Source organism: Carcharhinus amblyrhynchos, chromosome 19 (genome assembly GCF_965287045.1).
Source record: "Carcharhinus amblyrhynchos chromosome 19, sCarAmb.v2.hapA, whole genome shotgun sequence".
In the NCBI taxonomy this organism is placed as follows: Eukaryota; Metazoa; Chordata; class Chondrichthyes; order Carcharhiniformes; family Carcharhinidae; genus Carcharhinus; species Carcharhinus amblyrhynchos.
In genome coordinates, this window is record NC_137342.1 from 26,512,276 (window position 1) to 26,537,292 (window position 25,017).

Sequence of the window (25,017 nt, forward strand, 5' to 3'; positions counted from 1 at the left end):
TTCTGGCTGCGCTTGCTCCAAGACCTGAAAATCCTGCCCAAGTTCAACGGATCTTTGCATGGTCTGCCATCCACCTCTTTCGATTCCCATTCCAGGCAAGTTCTACCCTAAGTATCTCTGGGACCTGGGTTCAAATCTCACCATGGCACATGGTGGAATTTAAATTACATGCGGAATTAAAAGTCCAGATGACCATGAAACCCACCTGGTTCACTAATGTCCTGCCATCCTTACCTTGTCTAGCATACATGTGATTCTAGACCCACTGCAACGTGGTTGACTCTTTAAAAGAAAATGTCCTCTGTAATGGCCCAGTAAGCCTCTCAGCTGAAGGGCAATTTGGGATGGGCAACAAATGTCAGCCTACTCAGTGACACCCACAGCCCACGAATGATAAGTGAAAGTGGTGATAAGCGGAGTAATATACTGGAAAGCATTGTAAATTCTTTTTCATGCTTATCATCTTCACCCAAGGTGACCTCCCAAACAGAGCCACAGGAGTGGCAGCATTTGAATCACACCACTTAGACTTACAATTATCCTTGGAGATTATGGCCTCTAAGAACAACATGATAAGACCCAGGCAATGCAGTGAATTGTAATACCTTTGTACCTGAACAGAACAAGGGATGGTTGAGGCCACAGAAAATTAGGGATTATTTTGAACATTGAAAAGCATGTTTTCTTCCCTGAATATTTTTGCTTTAAAGTGCTAATATAAATGCTGCTACTCTTAATGTTAAAAGTTGCTGTACTGAGGAATGATGACCACTGCCAACCCACTTAGAAACGTAGAAGCTGGGGTAGGCCATTCAGCCTTCAAGCCTGCTCCGTCATTCATTTTGATCATGGCTAATCATCAAATTCAATATCCTGATTCTCCTTCCCTCCCATAGCCCTTGATTTCTTTAATAGAAACTAAAGAAACTTCACTGCCCCTGCACGGTTCTGTCTCTGAGCTCGGGCAAGATAATTGTTTAGTAGCTTTTCTGCCCTCTTTTTAATCAAGGTCATTATGGAAGATGCTTTAACATTGCCAAGTACATGCTGTGAGCAATGGCAGTGTGTGTTAAATGGTAATTCAATCACTGAGACTATTATGAAGGAGTGTCTATATCTATACACGTGTCAGATCTACTGGTCTGTATGGCTCAACATTACACCGTCTGGTGCATGTTCACACTTAAAATGGTGGAGATTTTTGCTTGTTCTTTCAATAAGTGGAAGGATGCTAGGCACCATCCAATTTTTAACATTGTTAAGACTTGGAATAGTTCAACCAAACTAGTATAAAAAATTTGAAATTTATCGAGATATACCAACCTTTCCATTCCTCTATTGTCCGTTCCTTGTTTTCTATTGACTCATCGTATGGCTCTGCTTCTGGTTCATCATCAGGGTCATGATACTGAGCAAAGTAAGGGTGAGTCAGAGCATCTGTTGCAGTTATCCGCTTATCAGTGTCAAGTATAAGCATCTTCTGAAGCAGATCTACAGCTATGAGTGGAAGGGACCAAGATAAGCTATATAAAAGATTTACATACAAACACCTGGAATATGTTTAGCCCTCATAATGATCACATTGCAATCTATGCAAGAGCTTCAAATAACTGAATCTTGCATCAACTATCTCGAAGAAGCATCTTGGGAGTGGGGATGAAGTAGAGCAATGAAGAGCTGGGCAGGGTTTTACCTTTTTGGGTCGGGACCCTGAACCCATGGGGTCATCATGCCTCAGTCACCAGACTGATTTCCCCTGAATTGACCAGTTAGCGGACGGGGGTGGGGGGGTGATCTCACCATCCCATGAATGATGTTGGGCTGGTCCTCTTAAGCTGGAGGGTTACTAAGAAACCTTCCACTATGGAAGCAGCCTGCAGTTCGAGAGCATGATGAGGGTGTGTGAGGGTTCCTCCATTTTGTGGCATCCTCGGTGTACGTTTTAAAACTCCTAAATATAAAAAGTGGTGTCACCAGCCCAGGCAACCAGTGTGGAAAAAGGATTCCCATCAACAGGATGGCTTGCAGGTGCTGCTATGGCCAGGCAGGCTGAGGACACCTCAGTTCCTGCCTAGGAAGCGGCTTCCAGGGACACGGCCTGACTGTTCCTTGATGTCCCAGGGGAAATCACAGGACAAGTCGACCATAAGGAGCAGACAGTCTTTCGGCTGCTGAATCTGCCCCTGGAAAGATGACCCTTGTGCAGAAGGATGCCAGCAAACTGGAACTCATGCTCACCCACCTCCATGTTCACCTGACATTGAGGAGAAAATCCTGCCCCTGGTCTTGGCCATTCAATCATGTCAAGCTTAGATTCCCCACAACTAGAAACTAAATAATTTCTCCATCTTATCCCTCCAGTGTTAACCACTTCAGAAAGCTAACTCTTCATAACGTGTTCAGTCATTAATGTATAGTTAAGCACCAGGTCAACAGATCTAAAGGTTAAATAAGTCAATCTCCTCCTTGTTTTTGAAATGGAAAATGCAAGCAAAATGACTATCATGCCCCTCCCCTCCACCCACCCACCATGCCAATGAAAACCGCCCAGCTTTTTTATGACAGAGCATAGTACAATCTGGAAAGAAAGCTGGCCTCTTTCTTTGGTGAGAAACACACTGTTTTTCTCACCAGAACCAACAGCTCTATTGTTTCTTGGCAAGATCTCACCCAAAGAGTTTATATTTTGTTTTAAATTTACTTTTCTCCTGGCTTCCATAGAACATCTGCCAGCCAGGCTCTACAAAGTCTCCTACTGCCCACTGTTGCCCTCCTGGACAAAATATCCCCCCACTAGTCTCGCTGCACAAATGCAACGCCTTTTATTGTTCACCCTGCCACAGTAACACCACCAGCACCTTTAGCTCTGGTAGCAGTGCCACTGCTTCAGGGGGTTTGAAGGTGGAGTTTCCCCATGCCAGCAGAGGGAGTAATGCCACCACAGTGAAGTAAATAATGGTTGTTAAAGAGGGGCAGACAATGGCCAATGTCTGTGTTGCCACTGATAGTAGGCATCCTGGAATGCAAATGAAACAGGCTGCACAGTGCCATAGACAAAGAAAAACATTCCTACTGGGAATAGATTCTGCATAATATAAAATTTGCTCATAATCCCAATTTGTTTAACATTAAATTAAAGATGGTCATTTTAATCTGAAAGCCATGTATGACCATTCAGTTACAGCTTTGTCAAAAGATTACAAATAAAGAAAAATGTTAATGTACATAAATATTTATTCCTGGGCTGCTAAACTCAAAATAAAAATAGACCAAATCCTAAACATACATTGAATTTCTTTGCACATGTTTAACTGCATATTCTGTTTTTGGAATTGTGTATTAAAGACATCTCAATTGATGATAAGAACATAAGAACATAAGAAATAGGAGCAGGAGTAGGCCATCTGGCCCTTCGCGCCTGCCCCGCCATTCAATAAGATCATGGCTGATCTGTCGAGCTCAGTTCCACTTTCCCGCCCTCTCCCCATAACCCTTAATCCCCTCGCTTATCAAAAACCCATCAACCCGCTTCTTAAAAATATTTAGCGAGGTAGCCTCCACCACTTCAACGGGCAGAGAATTCCAGAGATTCACCACCCTTTGAGTGAAGAAGTTCCTCCTCAACTCCGTTCTAAACCGCCCACCCTTTATCTTGAGGCTGTGCCCCCTAGTCCTACTGTCTTTTTTGAGCGGGAAGAGTCTCTCCACCTCTATCCTATCCATCCTATTCATCATCTTATACGTCTCAATGAGATCTCCCCTCATTCTTCTAAACTCTAACGAGTACAAGCCTAGTTTATTCAGCCTCTCCTCATAGCTCAACCCCCTCAACTCCGGTATCAGCCTAGTAAACCTCCTCTGCACTCCCTCCAAGGCCAAAATATCCTTGCGCAGGTGTGGCGCCCAAAACTGCACACAGTACTCCAGCTGCGGCCTCACCAATGCCCTATACAGCTGCAGCAAGACCTCCCTACTTTTATATTCAATCCCCCTCGCTATGAAGGCCAGCATCCCATTCGCCTTCCTGACCACCTGCTGCACCTGCAGGCTGGGTTTTTGCGACTCATGCACAAGGACCCCGAGGTCCCTCTGCACCGTCGCCTGCTGCAGTTTTTCGCCACGTAAGTAATAGTCCTTCCTACCATTCTTCCTACCAAAGTGGACCACCTCACACTTGCCAACATTAAATTCCATTTGCCATTTCCTGGCCCATTCGCCCAGCCTATCTAGATCCTTCTGCAGACTCTCCACACCCTCCGCACAATTTGCCTTTCCCCCAATTTTGGTGTCATCAGCAAATTTCGACACCCTACACTCGGTTCCCTCCTCCAGATCATCTATATAAATGGTAAAAAGCTGAGGCCCCAGCACCGACCCCTGGGGCACCCCACTAGTCACCAACCGCCAATCCGAATAGCACCCATTGACCCCCACTCTCTGCCTCCTATTTGACAACCAATCCTCTATCCACGCTAACACCCTACCCCCAACTCCATGTCCTCTGACCTTCTGCAGTAACCTCTTGTGAGGTACCTTATCAAACGCCTTCTGAAAATCCAGAAAGACCACATCCACCGGCTCTCCTCTATCCACCGCCCTAGACACATCCTCATAGAACTCCAGTAAATTTGTCAGACACGACTTCCCTTTAATGAAACCGTGTTGCGTCTGCCCTATCAAGCAATTCCCTTCAAGATGCCTCGCAATTTCCTCCTTAATGACGGATTCTAACATTTTACCTACCACAGACGTTAAACTAACCGGCCTATAATTCCCCGCCTTTTGCCTGGCACCCTTCTTAAACAACGGCGTAACATTAGCTGTTTTCCAATCTTCCGGCACTTCCCCGGAATCCAGCGACGTCTGGAAAATAACCACCAAGGCATCCACTATATAGCAGCCTTCTTTTGATATAGTTCATGAAGATTAATTTTCAACCGTGAAATGTGGGTGAAGTGCCAAGGACAAAAGTGCAGGATGAGCTACATTGACAGACTACCAATTCATTCACACATTGATGGCATTTTGTACTTGTTACAGGAAAGAGACTTTCAGCCCACAAACCACAACAGTTATCCCCAACCAGAACATTTGCAATGAGTTTAAATGCAAAGGCCTTACCTAGAGGATTGTCGCCGTTGAATAACTCCTTCAAGTCTCTCTGAGGCAAATACGGTAAAGATTCAATGTATTTTCTAGCCTGCAAAAGGTTAAAATTTCCTGAAGTTAGTCTTCTATCCAATTTAGGATAATACTACTGAGAAATATCACAAGCTTCCTCTCCTATAAAAGACTGGGTTTGCACATGACATTTCATTTGCAATGCTGGGTATAGAAATAATATCACCTTGACTGATTGGAGAATCTACATGGTTAAAAATACAAAACAAATCTTCAAATTCTAAGAAATAATTTGAAAGCAGTATTGGGAGGAGATTTTAACCCAATCCTGTTGGCTGTAGCAGGTCAGCCGTGTGGTTAACAAGCCCTCCAACGTCCCAGTGTGCACCACTGTCCACAGCTGCTTCAATCATCAGTTCTCTCGGTTGCTTGATGTGCCCACTAAAGCAGGCAGATGGGCTGTGAGACAGCACTGCTAACCACTGTGTAACCGTGCCGCCCGTGCATATACTACTTGTGGGCAGTGGTGGGGTGGGGGTCTTCTACATAAACAGTCTATATATATTGGGGATTTAGGTTTAAAGATTTGCAAACAATATTCAAGCAGGAAGGGTACACACTTCCAGATATTTTTAAGAGGCAAATTCCTAATGGTTAACAAATGAATTTTTTCTTTCTTTTTCATGGGATGTGGGCATCACCGGCAACACCAGCATTTGTTGTTCATCCCTAATTGCCTTGAACTGAGTGGCTGGCTTAGTCATTTTGGAGGGCAGTTAACATTGCTGTGGGTCTGGAGTCACATGTAGGCCAGACCAAGTATGAACAGCAAATTTTCTTCCCTAAAGGACAATAGTGAACCAGATAGGATTTTATAACAACTGATGATAGTTTCCTGCAACTAGCCTTTAATTCTGGATTTATTTATTGAATATAAATTCAATTAGCCGTGTCCATGGGATTTATAGAGTCGTAGATATTTACAGCATGGAAACAGGCCCTTCGGCCCAACTTGTCCATGCCGCCCTTTTTTTTAAAACCCCTAAGCTAATTCCAATTGCCTACATTTGGCCCATATCCCTCTATATCCATCGTACCCATGTAACCATCTAAATGCTTTTTTAAAAGACAAAAATTGTACCTGCCTCTACTACTATCTCTAGCAGCTTGTTCCAGACACCTTTTTTGAACCCTTGTACCCCAGAGAATTAGCCTGGGCCTTCGGATTACTAGTCCACTAACATTCCAGCGATGTCGCCACCTCCATTTTACAGGATTGATTCAGATGGGAAACACCGACGTGCCCTTGTAGCTATCAGGGACCGACCCAATGATGCACCCTCAGACTACAATAGGGGATGGAGTTTTCTGCTTCCCAATGAAGTGGGATTCTGGAATTTTAGGTCTGCAGCTCTAAAAAAATTAATTTGTTATTCGAAGATCTTGAAATTTAGTTTAGAATTTGAGCGTGAGAAATCTTATATTGTCAAGGTGTCAACATTTGTTTCTCAGTAGCTACTATAATGGGTGATGGCCCAGTGGTATTATCACAAGACAATTAATCCAGAAATCTCAGTAATGTTCCGGGGACCCAGGTTCGAATCTCACCATGACAGATGTTGGAATTTAAATTCAATTAAAAAAATCTGGAATTAAGAATCTACTGATTGTTGGAAAAACCCACCCGGTTAACTAATATTTTTTAGGGAAGGAAATCTGCTGTCCTTATCTGGTCCGGCCTACATGTGACGACGTGGAGATGCCGGCATTGGACTGGGGTAAACAAAGTAAGGAGTCTCACAACACCAGGTTAAAGTCCAACAGGTTTATTTGGTAGCAAATTATTTGAGTTCCCACTCACCTGACAAAGGGGCAGCACTCCGAAAGCTAGTGGCTTTTGCTAACAAATAAACCTACTGGACTTTAACCTGGTATTGTGGGACTTCTTACTACATGTGACTCCAGAGCCACAGCAATGCAGTTGACTCTCAATTGCCCTCGGGCAACTAGGGAAAGGCAATAAATGATGGCCAGCCAGCGATGCCCATATCCCATAAATAACTAAAAAAAAACTTCAAAATTCATTATGTGAACTTGTTGAGAAATGAAGAATTTGTTGACAAACTCCAGTCAATTTTCTTCTTGGATATCTCTTTAGAATTTGATACCACACCATATTATTTCCATTTAAATAATTAATGTGAAAACTAGTCCCCAATGTTTGCAACAAAATCCAGGATAAAATTTTAATGGCGTTTAGAATGAACAATGACTACTAATGTTTGTGCAAGCCTTGGGGTCAACATGTTTAGAATAATTAATAAATAAAATCATACAGAAACATAAGAATTGAAGAAAAGCAAATTACAAGTAAAATTACATGTATGTGTGCAAGCCTCTAATGAAGTCTGGTTACTGATCCTGTTGGCTCTTTGAACTTATTGACTTACACTGACTCCTGGTTAAACAATGCCTCGATTTATACAATTTTCATTCTTGCTTTCAAATTCCTTCATGGCTGGATGCTTCCTCTCTCTGTAACCTGCTTCCTATCTCTGTAATTCTCTGAGTTATCTGCCTTCCACTAATCCTGGCCTCTTGAGCATCCCCGAATTTAATTACTCCTCCGTTGGTGGTCGTGCCTTCAGCTGCCTCAGACTTAACGTCCAGAATTCTCTTCCTAAACCTCTCTTTCCTCCTCTAAGAGGCTCCTTAAAAATTACATCTTTACTAAGCTTTTGATTGAAGCCTTGATATCCTCTCTGTGTCATATTTTGACTTTGTAAACCACCTTGGGATGTTCTATTATGTTAAAGGTGCTACACAAAGTGTTATTCATAGTGCAAAAGGAGGCATTTGGCCTGTCAAGCTGGCACCAACAACAAATCCACCAGGCCAGGCCATATCTCCATGTATTTGCCCTGCTAATGCCCCTGAGACTAAGGGGTAATTTACCATTGCCAATCAACCTAACATGCACATCTTTGGAGTGTGGGAGCAAACTGAGCACCATGAAGAAACCCACACAGACATGAGGGAGAATGTATGAACTCCATCAGTGACCCGAGACCGGAATTGAACCCGGGTCCCTGGTGCTATGAGGCAGCAGTGCTAACACTGTGCCATCGTGCCACCCTTACTGTGCAGGAAATAGTGTCACAACACCAGGTTAAAGCCCAACAGGTTTATTTGTTAGCGTGAGCTTTCAGAGTGCTGCTCCTTCATCAGCCTTATTGTGAGATGCATCTTTATTTCCCCATATTTCATTAAGCATTTCTCACATTTTCCTGCAAAATAGCTCACTTCAATCTCCATTGACTCAATCTCCTTTTCACCAAATTTCTCAATTGAATCACAGAAACCCCACAGCACAGAAAGGCCATTCGGCCCATCAAGTCTGCACTGACCACAATCCCACCCAGGCCTTACCCCCATATACCTACATATTAACCCTCTAATCTACGCATCTCAGGACATTAAGGGCAATTTTAGCACAGCTAATCAACTTAACCTGCACATCTTTGGACTGTGGGAGGAAACCAAAGCACCTGGAGGAAATCCACACAGACACGAGATTGTGCAAACTCCACACAGACAGTGACCCAAGCCAGGAATCGAACCCAGGTCCCTGGAGCTGTGAAGCAGTAGTGCTAACAACTGTGCTACCGTGCCACTCTCCTCAATTTTAATTCTGTCCATTTTTTATTTTTGCTGCTTTGATTTTTTTTGTTCCTTTTTTCCTACCTCACTCTTGGGTTCTCTATATCTTCTCCATTACTCTCCATTTTACACTATTCCTTCTATGCTATTCCTTTGTTGCTCTTGCTCCATCTTTCCCCATCTGCTGTCCCTGTGATCTCTCATTTTTGCTGCAATACAACAAGAAGGTAAGTAGAACAGCCATTGCTTTCTTTCCTGGCTCCACCTTTAACCTGGTGTTGTGAGACTTCTTACTTTGTTTACCCCAGTCCAACACATCATCTGTAACCACAACCAATGGCTTTGAGGTTTGCAAAGCATGAACCAGTATGATTAGGAAGCCACCTTTTTCAGTTGTTGATACCACCAATGTGACTTTTATTTCAATTAACATAAATTTTAAAACTTTAACTGTACAAATTTTGGACATGAAAGCGAATCTCAAATTAATGCCCAAGTATTATTTTGCACTGCTTACAGTGAGATGTTTTCAATTCTTCAGTTCAGGTATTAACTTATTTCAAACTATTGTACAAGATACAATGGTAATTTTTAGTTTCCACCAGCAGTTTATTTATGGGAGGTGGAGATTGGGAAAATACAACTAATAATAAAAAGAGTATTGAATGTAATATTATTGCAGAATAAAGCAATAACATAGATCCACAATCATGTGACATCTGGCTCATTCAATTTATAGGTCATTGTTGTGGAACCATTTTTCAAAAAATTACAAACCTCTCATATTTTACATTAAAATAACCCTAAACCCAGGATTTTCCTCTGACTGGATAGACATTGTAGTTCAGACCAGTACTGCTGCTGTGTGATGAACCAGTAAGCATGAGATGAAACTTGGCCACACGACTTCTGTGGTGTCATGTTCACTGTTCCTCATAAACAGAGTGGACAGATTGCTCCTTAGCAATGTTAGGAATGGGTTAACAGACCTCCTAAATAAGACCAATTTGATGTCAATTGTTTAATAGAAGTCACTGATCTATAAAGGGGCACTGGGTTGTTGGTGGAGAATTGTGTGTGGAGTTAGATCAAAGAAATAAAGGTATATCATGAAGAAGCAGAACTCACGTACTCTTTACTCTACAGCAACTGAGAGGCTCAAACAAGCAATGAGTGTGAAAACTCGGCAAGGAATGTGGAAGCCTTTAAAGCAAAATGCAGGCAACAATTTTCTATCCATCTAAAGTAAAGGCTAAAAACCCATGAACTGCATGTGCCAAAAGGCTGAGTGGCTGTGGAGAGCACTATTGGAGTAAGTGATAAATGTTCACATGATCCCTAGCTTAAGTATTTGTTACTTGGGAGATTGTGGGGAAAGTGAGGGGATGGTATGGAATAAAGAAATTTGGGAATAGGGTGGGCGTATGGGCTAAGAAAACTGAGTAGATGATAAACAACAGGGCTGATTGAAATTGTAACAGCCGTTTGACCCTAAGTAATCCTTTGTAACACTGACTCCAGGTTTGTGACAGATTAGCAGATTTCAGGCATATCTGTAGTAGAGACAATACAATTGGTTGCAGCAAAGCCTGGTAAGAGAACGAATAACCATTTGAGTGCCTGTGGCTGATTGCTCCTGAGTATATTCCTGATGAAAGGGCTTATGACCAATGGGGCTTGGTTATAATAGCTCATGTACTTATAGTTCATTAATACATACTCAGGATCGTGTGAGCATGGACCACTTAGTTTTCATAATGCACCAAAATAGTAAATAGACATAAGAAAAACCTATTTAATAAAAGCAAAGGGCAGAATCTTATCAGAAACTTTACTTCCCACTCTGACACCTCATAACTACATAGGTACTGTGAGAACCAAACATTGACTTACATGTTCTGAAGATATTTTCTTTAGTAATTCAGTACTAGGTGTTCCAACAACTTCCATTATTCGTTTCAGTTGATCAATATCTGTACCATTATAGGAAAATATAGAGGAGAAAAGAGAATCTACTTGTTGAAAAATCACAGTATTACTGAAACTTGATCAATTCTTGGTGAGCTTTGTACAAAAGATTGAAAACTCTTCTTGCTGACAGAAAGCAAGGATGGTCAAATTCACACTCTGTATTAATTTAAAAAGGAAGATTTTTGTATACATCAAGAATATAGGTGCTGGGGAGTGCACCAGTTTGCACCTTTCATACCCAACCTTTGATTAGTGCCAGCATAAGTCGGTAAAAATTTAAGTTTCTCCACTATTGCCCTTGTGGTTCAACTTGAACTTAATGTTTTCAGCTCCATGACCCAGGCCTGGAGTTGGAGCAGGTCAGTGTAATGTTGAGAAAATGCCCCTCAAGTGAAACATCCGGCTAGAAATGACTGTTTCTGCAATTAGCAGAACATCTGTAATGAGGTTGCCTGCCTCTCCTCTCTGTCTGCAATTTTAATGGAAGGTGCAACTCTACTCACGGAGACCACAGCACAGTGAGCTGGGAACAGAGTGGCAACTTCTAAAATGGGAATTTGTTGGGGCTGGGAATTGGATTCAAAGATTTGCCAAATAAATAAACCAGGAACAGGAGCAAAAAAAAGAGACAGAATTTAAGAACTGATAAATGTTAATATGAGGAGGAATAATTCTGTATGCTGTTGAAGTTGGGAGTTTTCCTTTCGGGTCCCTATACTGGAAGGGTTCACCCAGAACAATAGCAAGCTGGTCAATGCACTCAAGATGTGGGTATGCCGGCGTTGGACTGGCGTAAACACAGTAAAAAGTCTGACAACACCAGGTTTTAGTCCAACCTATTTATTTGACAATATACTCACAAGCTTTCGAGGGGACTGCCTCTTCGTCAGGTGAATGACGAAGAGGCAGTCCCCTCGAAAGCTTGTGAGTATATTATCAAATAAATAGGTTGGACTAAAACCTGGTGTTATCAGACTTTTTACAATGCACTCAAGGCAGAGTTGGGAAGCCTTACTGACTGAATGCCTGCACATCAAAATATTAGGGAGAGGTTTTTAATGAATGATTTTTTAGCACATATGGAAATCACAAATTCCCTACAGTACAGTACAGGAGGCCATTTGGCCCATCAAGTCTGTACTGAACACAATCCCACCCAGGCTCTATTCCCATATTTACCCTGCTAGTCCTCCTGATTTTAGGATCAATTTAGCATAGCCAATCAACCTAACCCACACAACTTTGGACTGTGGCAGGAAACCGATGCAGACATGGGGAGAGAGTGCAACCTCCACACAGACAGTGACCCGAGGCCAGGATTGAACTTGGGTCCCTGGCACTGTGAGGCAGCAGTGCTAACCACTGTGCTACTGTGCCGTCCTTGTAGTAAAGAAACCATGCAGGGGGAGAAGAGTAGGAGAAGAGATCCCAATACTGAGGGGAAGATGATTCTCTGTAAGGGAGCTGGAATTTGTGGTCGCAATGGGACAGGAGAATAAACAGCCCTCCAACAATTTTCCTTCTTAGCAAAGCGATGAGGTGAAGACTCAAGTTGGCCGCAACAAGTGGGGGGCGGGAAATGTGTCATACATGGAGACAATCCAGCAACCCATTTGCAACACAAGGGGCAAAAAAAGAGTAGACACTTCTCACTTACTCTGCCTCTTTATAGGGGAATGCTGGGTTTTCCTGGAGAACTGAAACTGGTAATGGATCATATAGATGAGTACAAGAGGAAGCCTACAACCTACCAATCTGTGCTACAAAGCTGTTTCTATACTGTATCACCTAACCTGCACATTTTGGGACAATAAGGGGCAATTTAGCATGAGCAATCCACTAACCTGCGCATCTTTGGACTGAGGAAGGATACCGGAGCATCTGGAGGAACACACACAAACACAGAGAAAATGTGCAAACTCCGTCACCCAAGGCCAGAATTGAACTTGGGTCCCTGGTCCTGTGTGACAGCAGAGTTAACCACTGTGCCACTGTGCCATTCAATCATGAACCATACTACACCGTTATAACTTATTGCAATGACACAACATTCTCATCACTACAATGTACGACAAAACGTTACTGCTGAAAACCAGCCAACCCAGTGACATTTCAGTAAGGGTGGGCCTGGGTAACTGGCATTAGCACGGTAGTTTTCCCTGATCCACGGAGCCTGATCCTGTCCTGATGCAACTCCCATACAGGTACTTCTGGTTTTGCAGGGAATCAGTACAGTCAGCAGGATGTTAGACAGGAATACTGAGGTCACCTCAAGTGTCCCTGGATGACAATGGCTGACACAACAAACTGATATCACCTCAGACTGGTCTGCATGAATCAGGGGATAAATAGGATGCTGTTGCAATTCCGGTTAATTTATTTCTCAAAAATTCTTTCAGGAACCAAGTCATCTTATTTTATATTCACTTCATTTACTGGTCTAAATACAATAGAGCATGCAAAACTTGTCAAGGATACAATCAGTTCCTGGAAAAAGAGCTTTTCCTTTCAACAACTCTGCCATAATGCATCCAATAGACCAAATATCCACTGGAGGAAAAAGGAGTCAAAAGAATTTAGAAGAACATACAACAAAAATAGAGCCCAAAACAATATTTAGGATTTGGTGTAAGTTTTACCACGATGGGCTCTGTTTCTTATTCCAGAGCAAGCACTTGTTTGCAATTTCAGCTGTATCCTTATACTTATTTCTATAGATTCGAGGATTAGGAGGCATGGTTTACACAGTTAGAGCAAGATCTTTTGGAATTAAATTGGGAGACACTTTTACACACCAATGGTAATACAAGTTTCTGGTTGTGATCTTACTGGCTCATATCACCAGCTGATCAGCTCATGCCACTGGTAAGATAGGGTGAGAGCGAAAAATCAGGATCATGCCCAGTTTCTCAACTCTGTCCACCCTTGTTAATGGCACCCAAGTCACTAAGATCATTTATCTTCAACCAGAGACCATGGTCTTAATTCAATAAATGAATGAAAGGAATTTTTAAAACCTTAAGCACCACAGAAAGCCTTTCCATTATAATAAGTTAGCAGCCTTCGTTAGCAAGGAAGGATTTACAGAAAGGTTAAGGACAAAACACATTTCTAATAGGTTTTACTGATATAAACTTGTCATCCTGTACAAAGCTGGGCAGCAAGTTCTGCAACTTCCTCAAAATGCCTTCTGAAAATGTTTCAAATCATTTTCTTCTCAGCAACTGAAAGACTTAATGCCCAAAATGAAGGTTTGAAGCAAATACTGAAATATACATCATGAGAATGTGTTTAAATCTATCTACTTGATTGCCCTTTTTAATTTCTTCATTTAAAGCTTTTGCTTGAAGACTCCAGTCTCTCTCAAAGACTTGGACTTAATACTTTTGCTGGAGTTTTAACGTGAGCTGAATTTTGATTGGTTCGATACATTGCACATTCAGCCAGCTATTCCAAGAGAAGAAAACCTTTATTTTCCAGTAATTTCTATCCAAAAAGTTTTGTTCCAAATTATGATGCAGATTCATAGTCATAGAATCCTGACAGTGAAGATGGAGGTCTTTCGGCCCACTGAGCCGACTCTATGTCAGAGCATCTTACCCAGACCCTCTCTCCTACGCTATCCCTGTAACCGTGCCCATTTACCATGGCTAATCCCCCTCACCTGCACATCTTTAGTCACTAAGGGGCAACTTAGCATGGCCAGTCCACCTAACCTGCACATCTTTAGAGTGTGGGAGGAAACCGGAGCACCCAGAGAAAACCCATACAGACACGGGGGAGAACATGCAAACTCCACACAGATAGTCACCTGAGGTCGGAATTGAACCCGGGTCCCTGGCGCTGTGAGGCAGCACTGCTAACCACTGTGCCGTCATGCTGCCCTCAGAAAGAGAGCAAAACACATTTGAACTCGCTTGTACGCACACATGCGTGTACACACTGTATTTTCCATCTTAGTTTATGTCTTGTTCAGTGCAATGTAAACGCAAAAGTCAGAAGCTTCAGTATCACCGGCTCTCGTAATATATGTAACTGTTGGCAACACAGGGACTCAGTGAACACACGCTGGAGAGAGTCAAAAAATGCAAACAGGGAGGTACTTTATGCTGCAAGTGACTTATGCCCTATTTTCCTGACTTGCAAAATTATTTGTCCCAGTTATGAAAATATTTCAAAAGAAAGGGAAAATTCATCCCAATCACTTCTTTTAATTTGCAGCTTAGTTTGTGACATTTATTCATGCCCAATCTTGTGAGCTTCTGGTGGAACACCCAATCAAGGATGGGAGCTTGCACTGAATAGAATTGATCCATGCTTGACAAACGGCATGGTGGCACGGTGGTTAGCACTGCTGCCTCACAGCCCCAGAGACCCAGGTTTGATTCCTGGCTTGGGTGATTGTCTGCATGGAGTAGGCACATTCTCCCCGTGTCTGTGTGGGTTCGCTCCGGTTTCTTCCTGAAGTCTGAAAGGTGTGCGGGTTAAGCAGATGTCAGAGGGACTGGCTAAGGTAAATGCATGGGGTTATGGGGATAGGGTGGGATTGTGGTCAGTGCAGACTCGATGGGCCGAATAGCCTCCTTCTGCACTGTAGGAATTCTATGAAATGTGTGGCCTCACAGCTGGGTGCGGCCCTCGAAGCCCCTCGCCATGGCTCCCAAGAGCCTGTTTTCCAAATGTCAGTCATATAGAAAAGGTTAAATGGAAGATTCTGATTGGAGCTGCTCCTCCAGTCACACACTGTTTCTGTCCTGTTTGTTCTGAGCCTATCAGCAGCAAATGTGAGAAAAAAATCTGAGACTTTGGGGCCCAGTGTGCCAAGGTGCTGGGAAGCAGGACATCCAGAGTGAGCCACATGTGGCCCAGAGTGGGGCATGAGGATACTAGTGAATATGAGAGTGGAGCATGAGGCAGCAGGAAAGAGGCACACCAGCTCTGAGTGAGTGAGTGACTGGAGATAGCGAGGGGGGGATGTTGGGAAGAGCGCGAGAGGGGAGGGGGTTGGGGAGAGCGCGAGAGGGGAGGGGGTTGGGGAGAGCGCGAGAGGGGAGGGGGTTGGGGAGAGCGCGAGAGGGGAGGGATTGAGAGCTGGACACACACACCCAGGTACTATTACACTTCTACCACTCTTTTTTTTATTATGCTATCCTTCTGCTCAGTAAGTTATTTCTTTTCATACCTCAATTTTCTATTTTGAAATTCGTGTTTAATGTTGTGCTAAACTTGACTGTTCCCAAATTTGCTTATCGGCCCCTTGAGTGAGAAAAATATTGAAGGGTCTGTTCCCACACAAAGAGTTTGGGCAAGCCTGAATGAGTCCATGCCCAGTGACCTAGCCGGGCTGGCCATTTGGAGAATATTAGAACATAAAGTTGCAGAACACCGGTCCCTTGATATCACATCAAGATTGAAACATTTGCTCTACAGTTGACATCGTGGCAGCTGTTCTGAAAGTTGTACAGTGTTCCTGGAAGCCCCTTTTACCTGTCTGATTATAATGCATCCAGTTTAACATGATTTCTGGAGCTCGATACCATCTGGTGGCTACATAACCAGTCATTTCATCGTCAGTTTGCCGTGCCAACCCAAAATCTAGAATCTGTCAAGTTAGATCAACAACAGTAAAAGTAACTAAATATTAAGAATAAGAGGAAGAGTAAGGAAACAAAAAATGGTGTTCTAAAATACAAATGAAATACCAAGGGATTTAAATCATACTTACTCGTAGTTCACAGTCCTCGTTTACTGCCAAATTGCTTGGTTTCAGGTCCTGTGGATGGAAAATAATATTATACCGCTAGCCCAAGCAGATTTACATTGAATGCTTTGGGTTACATAAACAGGATATCACATCAGTTCTGCAATTCGTTTTCTTTGTAATGGCAGTCACTCTACACTTTCTTACGTTACTCCTGCCGCAATCACTTGGTAAATTTTACAGCATGACATTAACCTTGTTCTGTCGTTCTGATCAACTCTCTATGAGACTGTTTAATTCTTTGGATTCTGTAAGCAGGAATATTATTAGGCTTGGCCTTTGGAAAATTCACCTTCGTATGGATGTGGGCCATTTTCACAATTTGGCAGCAGTTCCCAGCCGGATCTGCCAGCTTTGTTTACAAGTAGCTGGAAAGGCCCACCTTTTGCTGAACCCATCTGGTCTATGGCGTAACGAAACTGGCAGCGTGCCAGTCACCACTAACCAAGTGGAAACTCTGATGATATTGAGTTCACTGTGAGATGAAACTACCCGTCCTCCATTCACCCGAGGACTTCAACCCATTTATTTATTGTTTACAGATTTGACTTGCCCCTGTCCAATTCCACTAAGGCAATTCATGCAGAGGACAGGAGTATTTTACACAGGACGCAAGGTGTAATTAAAAACTCAACTTACTCTGTGAATGATACCAGCTGAATGGATATACTGTCAGGAAAAGAAAAATTACATTGTAAATCAAAAGCCTCATCACCTTTGTATATTCTGAAATGGAACTTAATTTTGTTCATATCGACCATTTCGTTTTCAGGTATGCAGGGAGGAATTTTCCCATCACACCCACCATGGGAATCGTAGCAGGCAAGACAGGAGCATGCAAAAGTCCCCTGACCTTGAGTAAGACTTTCCGGTCTTGGGGGGAGCACAGGCAGAAAATCCTGGCCATAAACTGCCAAAGGCAGTAAGTAATTCCATCTTTTGATCAAGTTTGGAAAATTGCTTTTTCCACAAATATTGGCAAAGAGGATGAAAAACAAGAGAGAGAGAGGAGGGAGGGAGAGAGGGAAAGGTTGACCTAATTGAGTAAAACATTTTTCAATATGATTTATTTGTTAAAGCACACAGGAGCGGCACAGTAGCACAGCGGTTAGCATTGCTGCCTCACAGCATCAGGGACTTGGTTTGAATGCTAGCTTGGGTCATTGTCTGTGTGGAGTTTGCATGTTCTCCCCATGTCTCTGCGGGTTTCCTCCAGGTGCTCCGGTTTCCTCCCACATTCCAAAGATGTGTGGGTTAGGTGGATTAGCCATGCTAATTTGCCCCTTAACATCAGGGGGACTAGCTAGGGTAAATGTACGGGTTTAAGGAGAGAGGGAATGGATGGGATTGTGGCTGGTGCAGATTCGATGAACCGAATGTCCTCCTTCTGCACTGTAGGATTCTATGATGCTTGCTTGATGAGGCAATCTGTGTTGCGCCTACACAGAAGTAGATAGAGCTCTTGGGGAAGGTACTGGAGGCAAGGAGTCAGTTTAGGCCTTGGTCAAGGAGTGAATGTACATATGACAGGATTCACTTTGCTCTTGTAGGTCGAGGGGACTTGGGCTCTTCCTCATAAGAGAAGGAATCGCCATGGCTGCTTTATAAATATTCTGGCAGTTTTATTTCAGAGCAGTGTTGCTGGAGCCCTAGCGGTCAGTGAATTGCCCATGTTAATGGCTAAGATTAGTGTGTGGCACAGTGAAAAGTGACAAAGGGATGAAGAGAAAATAGGAAGAAAATGACATACCAGTGGAAAATCCTGCCAGGCTTAATGTCTGACATTAATGTCTTAGTCTCTGACGTCTCCCACAGGACTGTTTCTATTGAATAGCACACCCCCTTCCTGTCTGCTGAGCTTTCGCCCACATGGTGACGCGTATGTGAACATTTTAAAGTGTTCTCTGGTACAGCAGCACAGGTATGCTCAGGATTCAGGCAATGAACTTACAGAAGTAACAAGTCACAGGACCAACATGAGGAGGATCTAACATTGATATTGAGGATGAGTCAGAATCGTGGTATTGTGTCAATTTTCTGACATATTGTGTACAGAACAGACACGATATATGTGTAAGGTTTCCATGCTTGAGGATCCAAATGCACTCCCTGTCCCTTCCAAGAAATGTTGATTCTTGCAGTCTGCGGTCAGCTTGTTAAGCTAATATCAAATTATTTGTTAAAGCACACAATTCATCTGTCAGCTTCTCAGCAGAGAAAAATGGTGGGATGACCAACATAGCCCATTAGGTCACAGGAAAGCCACAACTGGAGATTGTCAGAAAAATATAATGATTTGGAGGGAGCGCGGCGGCAGCGTGCAGGGAGGGAGCGCGGTGCCCATATACTACTGTTGGTTGCTCAGAAAACCAAGACAGAAAGGTTTTAAGAGTAACTGACGGTTTCTGTGAATAATAGTTTAACCATAATAATGGAACAACCATTTGGTGTTTGTCTTCAATGGAGTTAGACATTATAAATAAAATCTGGCTTTTAAACGAAGGGTCATTGATCTCAGGTGGGATTTTCTGGTTTTGGGACAAGCGTGGCCGGAAAATCCCACCGGAGATCACGGACCTTTTCATGGTCCGTGTCCCATGTGCCAAGATTTCCGTGGTGGGCAGGAGGGGAAAATTCACCCCAAGTCTTTCAAAGGAATTTTCTGGACATTACTATATGAAGGATTATTTTTCTCGAGGCAATTTGAAATAAAAGAAAATGTTCCTTGGTGATGTGTGTGCTAACGCCGCATTATTGAAAATGGTCATGGTCTGGAAATGGATGGTGAAGAAATGCTGATGACTTCTGCATTATTTAAACAGACAATACCAAGGCTCCCTGGTCTAGGGCTTCACTAAAATATATTGCTCTGATTCACAATGGCAGTTTGGGTGGGAGCTGCAGTGGCTGGTTCTGTCCTGCAGCTTAGCTGCTTTCCATTTGTTTTAACGTACTGGCTGAGTATGTTTCCTCACTGTAAAATAATTGGAGAAACACCCTTCACCATTTATAGTAGAATAGTCACCATCCATGGGTTTAAAGGAAACGTGCCAATGGGTACAATGGCCACCCCAGACTGTGGGCCTGTTGTAAAATTCAACTCGCCATGCCCATTATGCCTTGGTGTATTTTGCTTTCTGGAAAATATTTGCACTACATGATTACTTCCATCTCCAAAAACAAATCTGACAGGTTCAAAAGGCTATCATGGATTTTCAATACTTCTACAAAACTTAAAATGTATCAATCTGTTTGTTTTGATTTCTTTAAGATTGACAGCTACTTTTCTCATGCTTAAAATGCCTGACATTTGCTGGGGAAATTATTTTGATGTGTAATGTAGAATCACTGTAAGCTCCCTCCAAAATATACCAAAGTATCAAAAAGCAATCAATGTTATCAAGTCTCTATTCGCAATCACATGCCCGCTATGCCAGCATTTCTGGGGCCAGTCTATTATTTTTAAGTTGCCGTTTGACATTGAGGTCTCTGCCAATGCTATCCTAAGGGGTGGTGATTGGGGAGGGGAGAATGAGAAGGGGGATCTTTGAAATGGTGTACATTAAATATGTGACAATTCAGCCAAATTTAACACTTATGGTTTTAAATTCACAGGACAGCTTGGCTTGGCGAAGTATGAAGGTAAAATCACCATAGTCCGAGATACTGCTCTTTTAAAGTTTATTTATTTGTGTCACAAGTAGGCTTACATTAACACTGCAATGAAGTTTCTGTGAAAATCCCCTAGTCGCCACAGTCCGGCACCTACTTGGGTATGCTGTGGGAGAATTTAGCATGGCCTAACCAGCATGTCTTTTGGACTGAGGGGAAATTCACGCAGATCCAGGGGAAACGTGCAGACTCCGCACAGTGACCCAAGTCGGGAATTGAACCTGAGTCCCTGGCACTGCGAGGCAGCAGTGTTAACCACTGTACCACTGTACCGCCCCTCTGAGGGGGAGCACTTCCTGGTCATGATTTAACCCAACAGTCATCACACCTCAGGTGAGGGGATTGCATAGGGCATCTCAGAAAATCTGCGTTGGAAAAATTGTTTACCATTTTGCCATGTACATTACCACATAACCATAAAAAGTTATAACAGAGACTTAACGTCTTTGTCTGCACAAATGTGGGCTACCTACTAATTCCAGTGATTCTTGCTATGTGTATTTCAGATTTCCAGAAGTAGCAGTTTTATTTCCTTTGTGGTTTAAAATTCTAATAATTGTTCAACCTATTGCGGTTGAAACAACAGTTATTATTTTGAACTCAGGAGGGATCATTGCCAAGTTAAACTGGCAAACTCTGCTGAAACTGATAGTGGAGTCCGGTTTATTTAAGACAAGAGGCTCCGAGGAGCTAAGTATTATCATGTGCTAAAGGCGAGGATGCAGGGGTTCAACTTTATGTACTAAATAAAGCTTGCATTTATATAGTTCCTTTCACAACTTTCACCAAGATGATTTGCAGCCAAAGTTCGTTAAGCACACTGACACAGTTATTAGCACTGCTGCCTCACAGTGCCAGAAAAAAATTCAATTCTGGCCTCGGGTGATTGTGTGTGTTTGTGGAGTTTGTATGTTCTCCCAGTGTCTGCATGGGTCCCCCCAGGTGCTCCAGTTTCCTCCCATGCTCCAAAAAGTACAGATTTGGTGCATTGGGACCATGGGAAAAAAAATCATCTTAATGTCCCAAGATGTGTAGCCATGGGCAATCATAGAAGAATCATAGAATCCCTATAGTGCAGGAGGCTATTTGGTTCATCGAGCCTGTACAGACAATACTGCCACCTATGCCCTATCCTGGTAACCCCAGGTGTTTATCCTGCTAATCTCCCGACACTAAGGGGCAATTTTGCATGGCTAATCCACCTAACCCATGGGAAGAAACCGAAACGCCTCGAGGAAACCCATGTAGACATGGGGAGAATGTGCAAACTCCACACACACAGCTACCCAAGGCTGGTATTGAACCTGGTTCTGTGGTGCTGTGAGGCAGCAATGTTATTGCGAGGTTTGGGTAGGAGAGAGAGATTGTATAAGATGCTCAGTCGGTGCAGATTCTCCTGAATGGCCTCTGCACTGTAGGGATTCTATGAAGGAAACTTGGCTGTCAATTTGTGCACGGCCAGTTGTGGCATGTTAAGCCTCTGTCACAATGTTTGATTTTTTTTGTCAGTGTTAAGGTTACATATAGGCCTGTGGTTTTCTATTTGACAAATTAGGTTTGGTACACACTGAAACATTTTTATTTCACACACAGATAAGGTTTGCAGCTATCAGTCATCGAATACCCACAAGCAAAGATGCAATTAGTGATAATCTAGGTGATATTTTTACCAACTGATTAATGAATAATGATGAATTCTGTTTAGTCTGCATCACTAAAGGGTTTATATCACACCTTATGCACTGACAATCTGCTCCTTAGTGAAACCTGAAAGAATTGACTCCTAAAACTTCTAGATTAACAGGAATATTCTCACCAATGAAACAGCTTAAGTGATAATTAAAAATACCTGCACACTGCATCATGGCCCTGGGAATTTTGAATATTTGACAAACTGTTGTGAATTTGAGAGCAGTGCTTAAATGTTGAAAAAGGGTTGCTGATGGAGCAATGACTTGGGGAGTTTTGTGAGCTTTGCTTGGAGTCAGTCACTATGTCTTGGGGGCATAAGATTGGAAGATGAGTGAGGAGAAAATTGCAGAAATGTGCAAACAATATTAAAACCACACAAAGTGTGCATTGGACAGAGAGAGACAGAAATGAGAATCACACACCCTTTTTTAATCATCTATTGTTAGTCTAGTTCTGCCTTTACATATAGTGCATTGGTTACAGTACCTTAAGTCCCCTGAGTAACTGATACACAAGAAACTGCACATGATCGTCAGTCAGCTTCTGACACTTGACTATGTTATTCAAGTCTGCGCCCATGAGGTTTGTCACCAAGTACCTAGAGCGGTAAAAATATAACTGGTTTCAGACATAAAAGAATGAGTTTGATAAGCACATAACTACTCTTTAGGGCCAAATGCAGGCCATTTTAATCATTGAATCCTTTCCTCAAACATGTAGTGGTATCTTTGGCATGCAGTGTTGTAGATTTTCCAGCATCATAATCATTGAGTCTCACTAACAGCTCCTTTCTTACTGCAAAATAGAACCTTAATTAAAAAAAAATCACAAATAAGATGCTGAAGCTAGACTAATCTGAAAATTTCAAACTCTGATAGATTAGGTGGATTGGCCATGCTAAGTTGCCCCTTAAGGTCGGGGAGGCTAGCTGGATAAAATGCATGGGGTTATGGGAATAGGACTAGGTGGGATTGTGATGGTGCAGACTACTTGGGCGACATGGCCTCCTTCTGCACTGTAGGATTCTGTATATTTTTTATTGGGGAAGGATATGGAAGAATGTGCAACCAGGGCCAGTAAATGGAGTCAAGATCCAGACAGCCATAATCTAAATGAATTGCTACGACAGCCCAAAAGGGCCAAATAGCCTGCTTTGCTTCCTAAGTGTATAATTTTTAACCAAGATTAAAAACAAACAAAAATCATTAAGTGCTGGAATAAACTTTTCAAAACTGCATCTTTAGAGATGTCTAGGAAAAAGGGTTCAATTAACAGTCCATTAATATACTTCAATATGCTGTCACAAGTTAATAGAGAGTCTGTTCAGCCAGATAGTTTCCCCATGTGATACATTTCTATTCCCAACTCTGCAGCTGGCAGATGCTGGAAGTGGTCATCATCTGCTTCTTCCTGAAGAGACCTGTTATCTTGGACTACTTTTGCATTTCACCCTGCAGCAATTCGAAGAAAATATCAACAGAAATACCAGCAATAGATTATCAGCTCCCACTTCCTGTGTGTGTGTGGGGGACCCTGGTGAATTGTACATTGCAATAGTTCAGGTGAAATGGAGTAAACTTACTAGTGATAATTGAACCAGATACACAGACAACACAATGCACATTTTAAAATCAGATATTCTGTCCTTGTATTTATATTTCTGTTACATACTGCTGTGTCTACGTTCAGAATGGAAACTGCATCTAGAAGCACAGCTTTTGTCAGTGACGCTGTTCCTGTACCTGCACTGGCAAAAGACAGAGATAGGTCTGCAAGGAAGCCTAACAAATTCCATCACCCTGCCTGTGTTTTGTAGCTGTAATACAAGTGACAAAGGCCCCAGTATAGCAGTCTGAAGTTTGCCCTTATTCTGCAATGGAAGTGCATTGCCCACCATACTGGGATGTTCTCATCCTGGGCTTACAAGAAAAGTATTAGAACTGCTCAGTATAATCGTCAAATAAAGGCCAAAAAAGCTCCAACCTTGTTTGTGCTGGGATTCTCCAGTGCTGCTGAAAGCGAATGGAGTTTTGGCTGGAACGTTAAATTCTCCGTTCTCACTGGGCACGGACGAGATTGGAGAATCACACCCAAATCATACACTTGTGTGCCTGTGACTCGCCGTGAGATAATTTTTCTTCAGCAAATTCCAATGGGAACAGTCAAGATGAGTTCCACAAGGATGCAACTTAAAGGGTTCCGCTAGCATTAAACACAATTCCAGGGTTGTCTGGAAACCCTGGCTACTTTTGCCTGTTTAAACTCTTTTACTTGGCTTTGCATAGATCTCATCCATCACCAACTCAGAGCTATGCATGGTCAGAATAACTGGGAATTTAAACTGACTTCTGAAATTCTAGACTGGTGGTTGTTAATTTTAGTTTTTGTTATTCATTGAAACTGTACCTAACATGGAACAGTCAGGAGTGTGATGGAATACTCCCCACTTGCCTGGATGGGTGCAGCTCCAACAACACTCAAGAAGCTTGACACCATCCAGGACAAAGCAGCCCTGCCTGATAGGCACCACATCTACAAATATCCACTCCCTCTACCACTGACGCTCAGTAGCAGCAGTGTGTACTATCTAAAGTGTACTGCAGCAATTCATCAAAGATCCTTAGACAGCACCTTCCAAACGGATGACCACTTCCATCTAGAAGGACAAGGGCAGCAGATACATGAGAACACCACCACCTGCAAGTTCCTCTCCAAGCCAGTGATCGTCCTGACTTGGAAATGTATTGCTGTTCCTTCGCAGTCGCTGGTTTGAAATCCTGGAGTTCGTTCCCTAACAGCACTGTGGGTCAATCCACAGCACATGGACTGCAGCGATTCAAGAAGGCAGCTCACCACCATCTTCTGATGGGCAACTAGGGATGGGCAATAAATGCTGGCCAGCCAGTGACAACCATGTCTCACAAATGAATAAAAAAAATTGAAAGAATGCCTTTTGCCAGTGCAGGTATCGAATCATTGAAAGAGATTACTCAGCCCTTTGTGTCCAGTTTAAAAATAACTTTCCATGTTATGTACAATTTTATAAAATGATGTATGATACATCACATCCATGGACTGTCAGGCCAGTTTTTATTTTTACAAAAACAAAATACCATGGATGCTGGAAGTCTGAAACAAAA

The 25,017-nt window shown here is 42.7% G+C and overlaps 1 protein-coding gene across 3 annotated transcripts in view; it reads right to left on the reverse strand.

Moving 5' to 3' along the window:
- Positions 1–25,017, reverse strand: part of mapk11 (mitogen-activated protein kinase 11) — a 48,174-nt gene that overhangs the window by 1,333 nt on the left and 21,824 nt on the right. For all 3 annotated transcript variants that reach the window (XM_080207401.1, XM_080207402.1, XM_080207403.1), the window contains 8 exons: positions 22,364–22,475; positions 17,153–17,182; positions 16,478–16,525; positions 16,240–16,354; positions 13,231–13,302; positions 10,675–10,754; positions 5,122–5,200; positions 1,324–1,497 (listed from right to left, as the gene is read on the reverse strand). In XM_080207401.1, the coding sequence (XP_080063527.1) occupies positions 1,324–1,497; positions 5,122–5,200; positions 10,675–10,754; positions 13,231–13,302; positions 16,240–16,354; positions 16,478–16,525; positions 17,153–17,182; positions 22,364–22,475 (710 nt within the window). The remainder of the gene's footprint in view (positions 1–1,323; positions 1,498–5,121; positions 5,201–10,674; positions 10,755–13,230; positions 13,303–16,239; positions 16,355–16,477; positions 16,526–17,152; positions 17,183–22,363; positions 22,476–25,017) is intronic.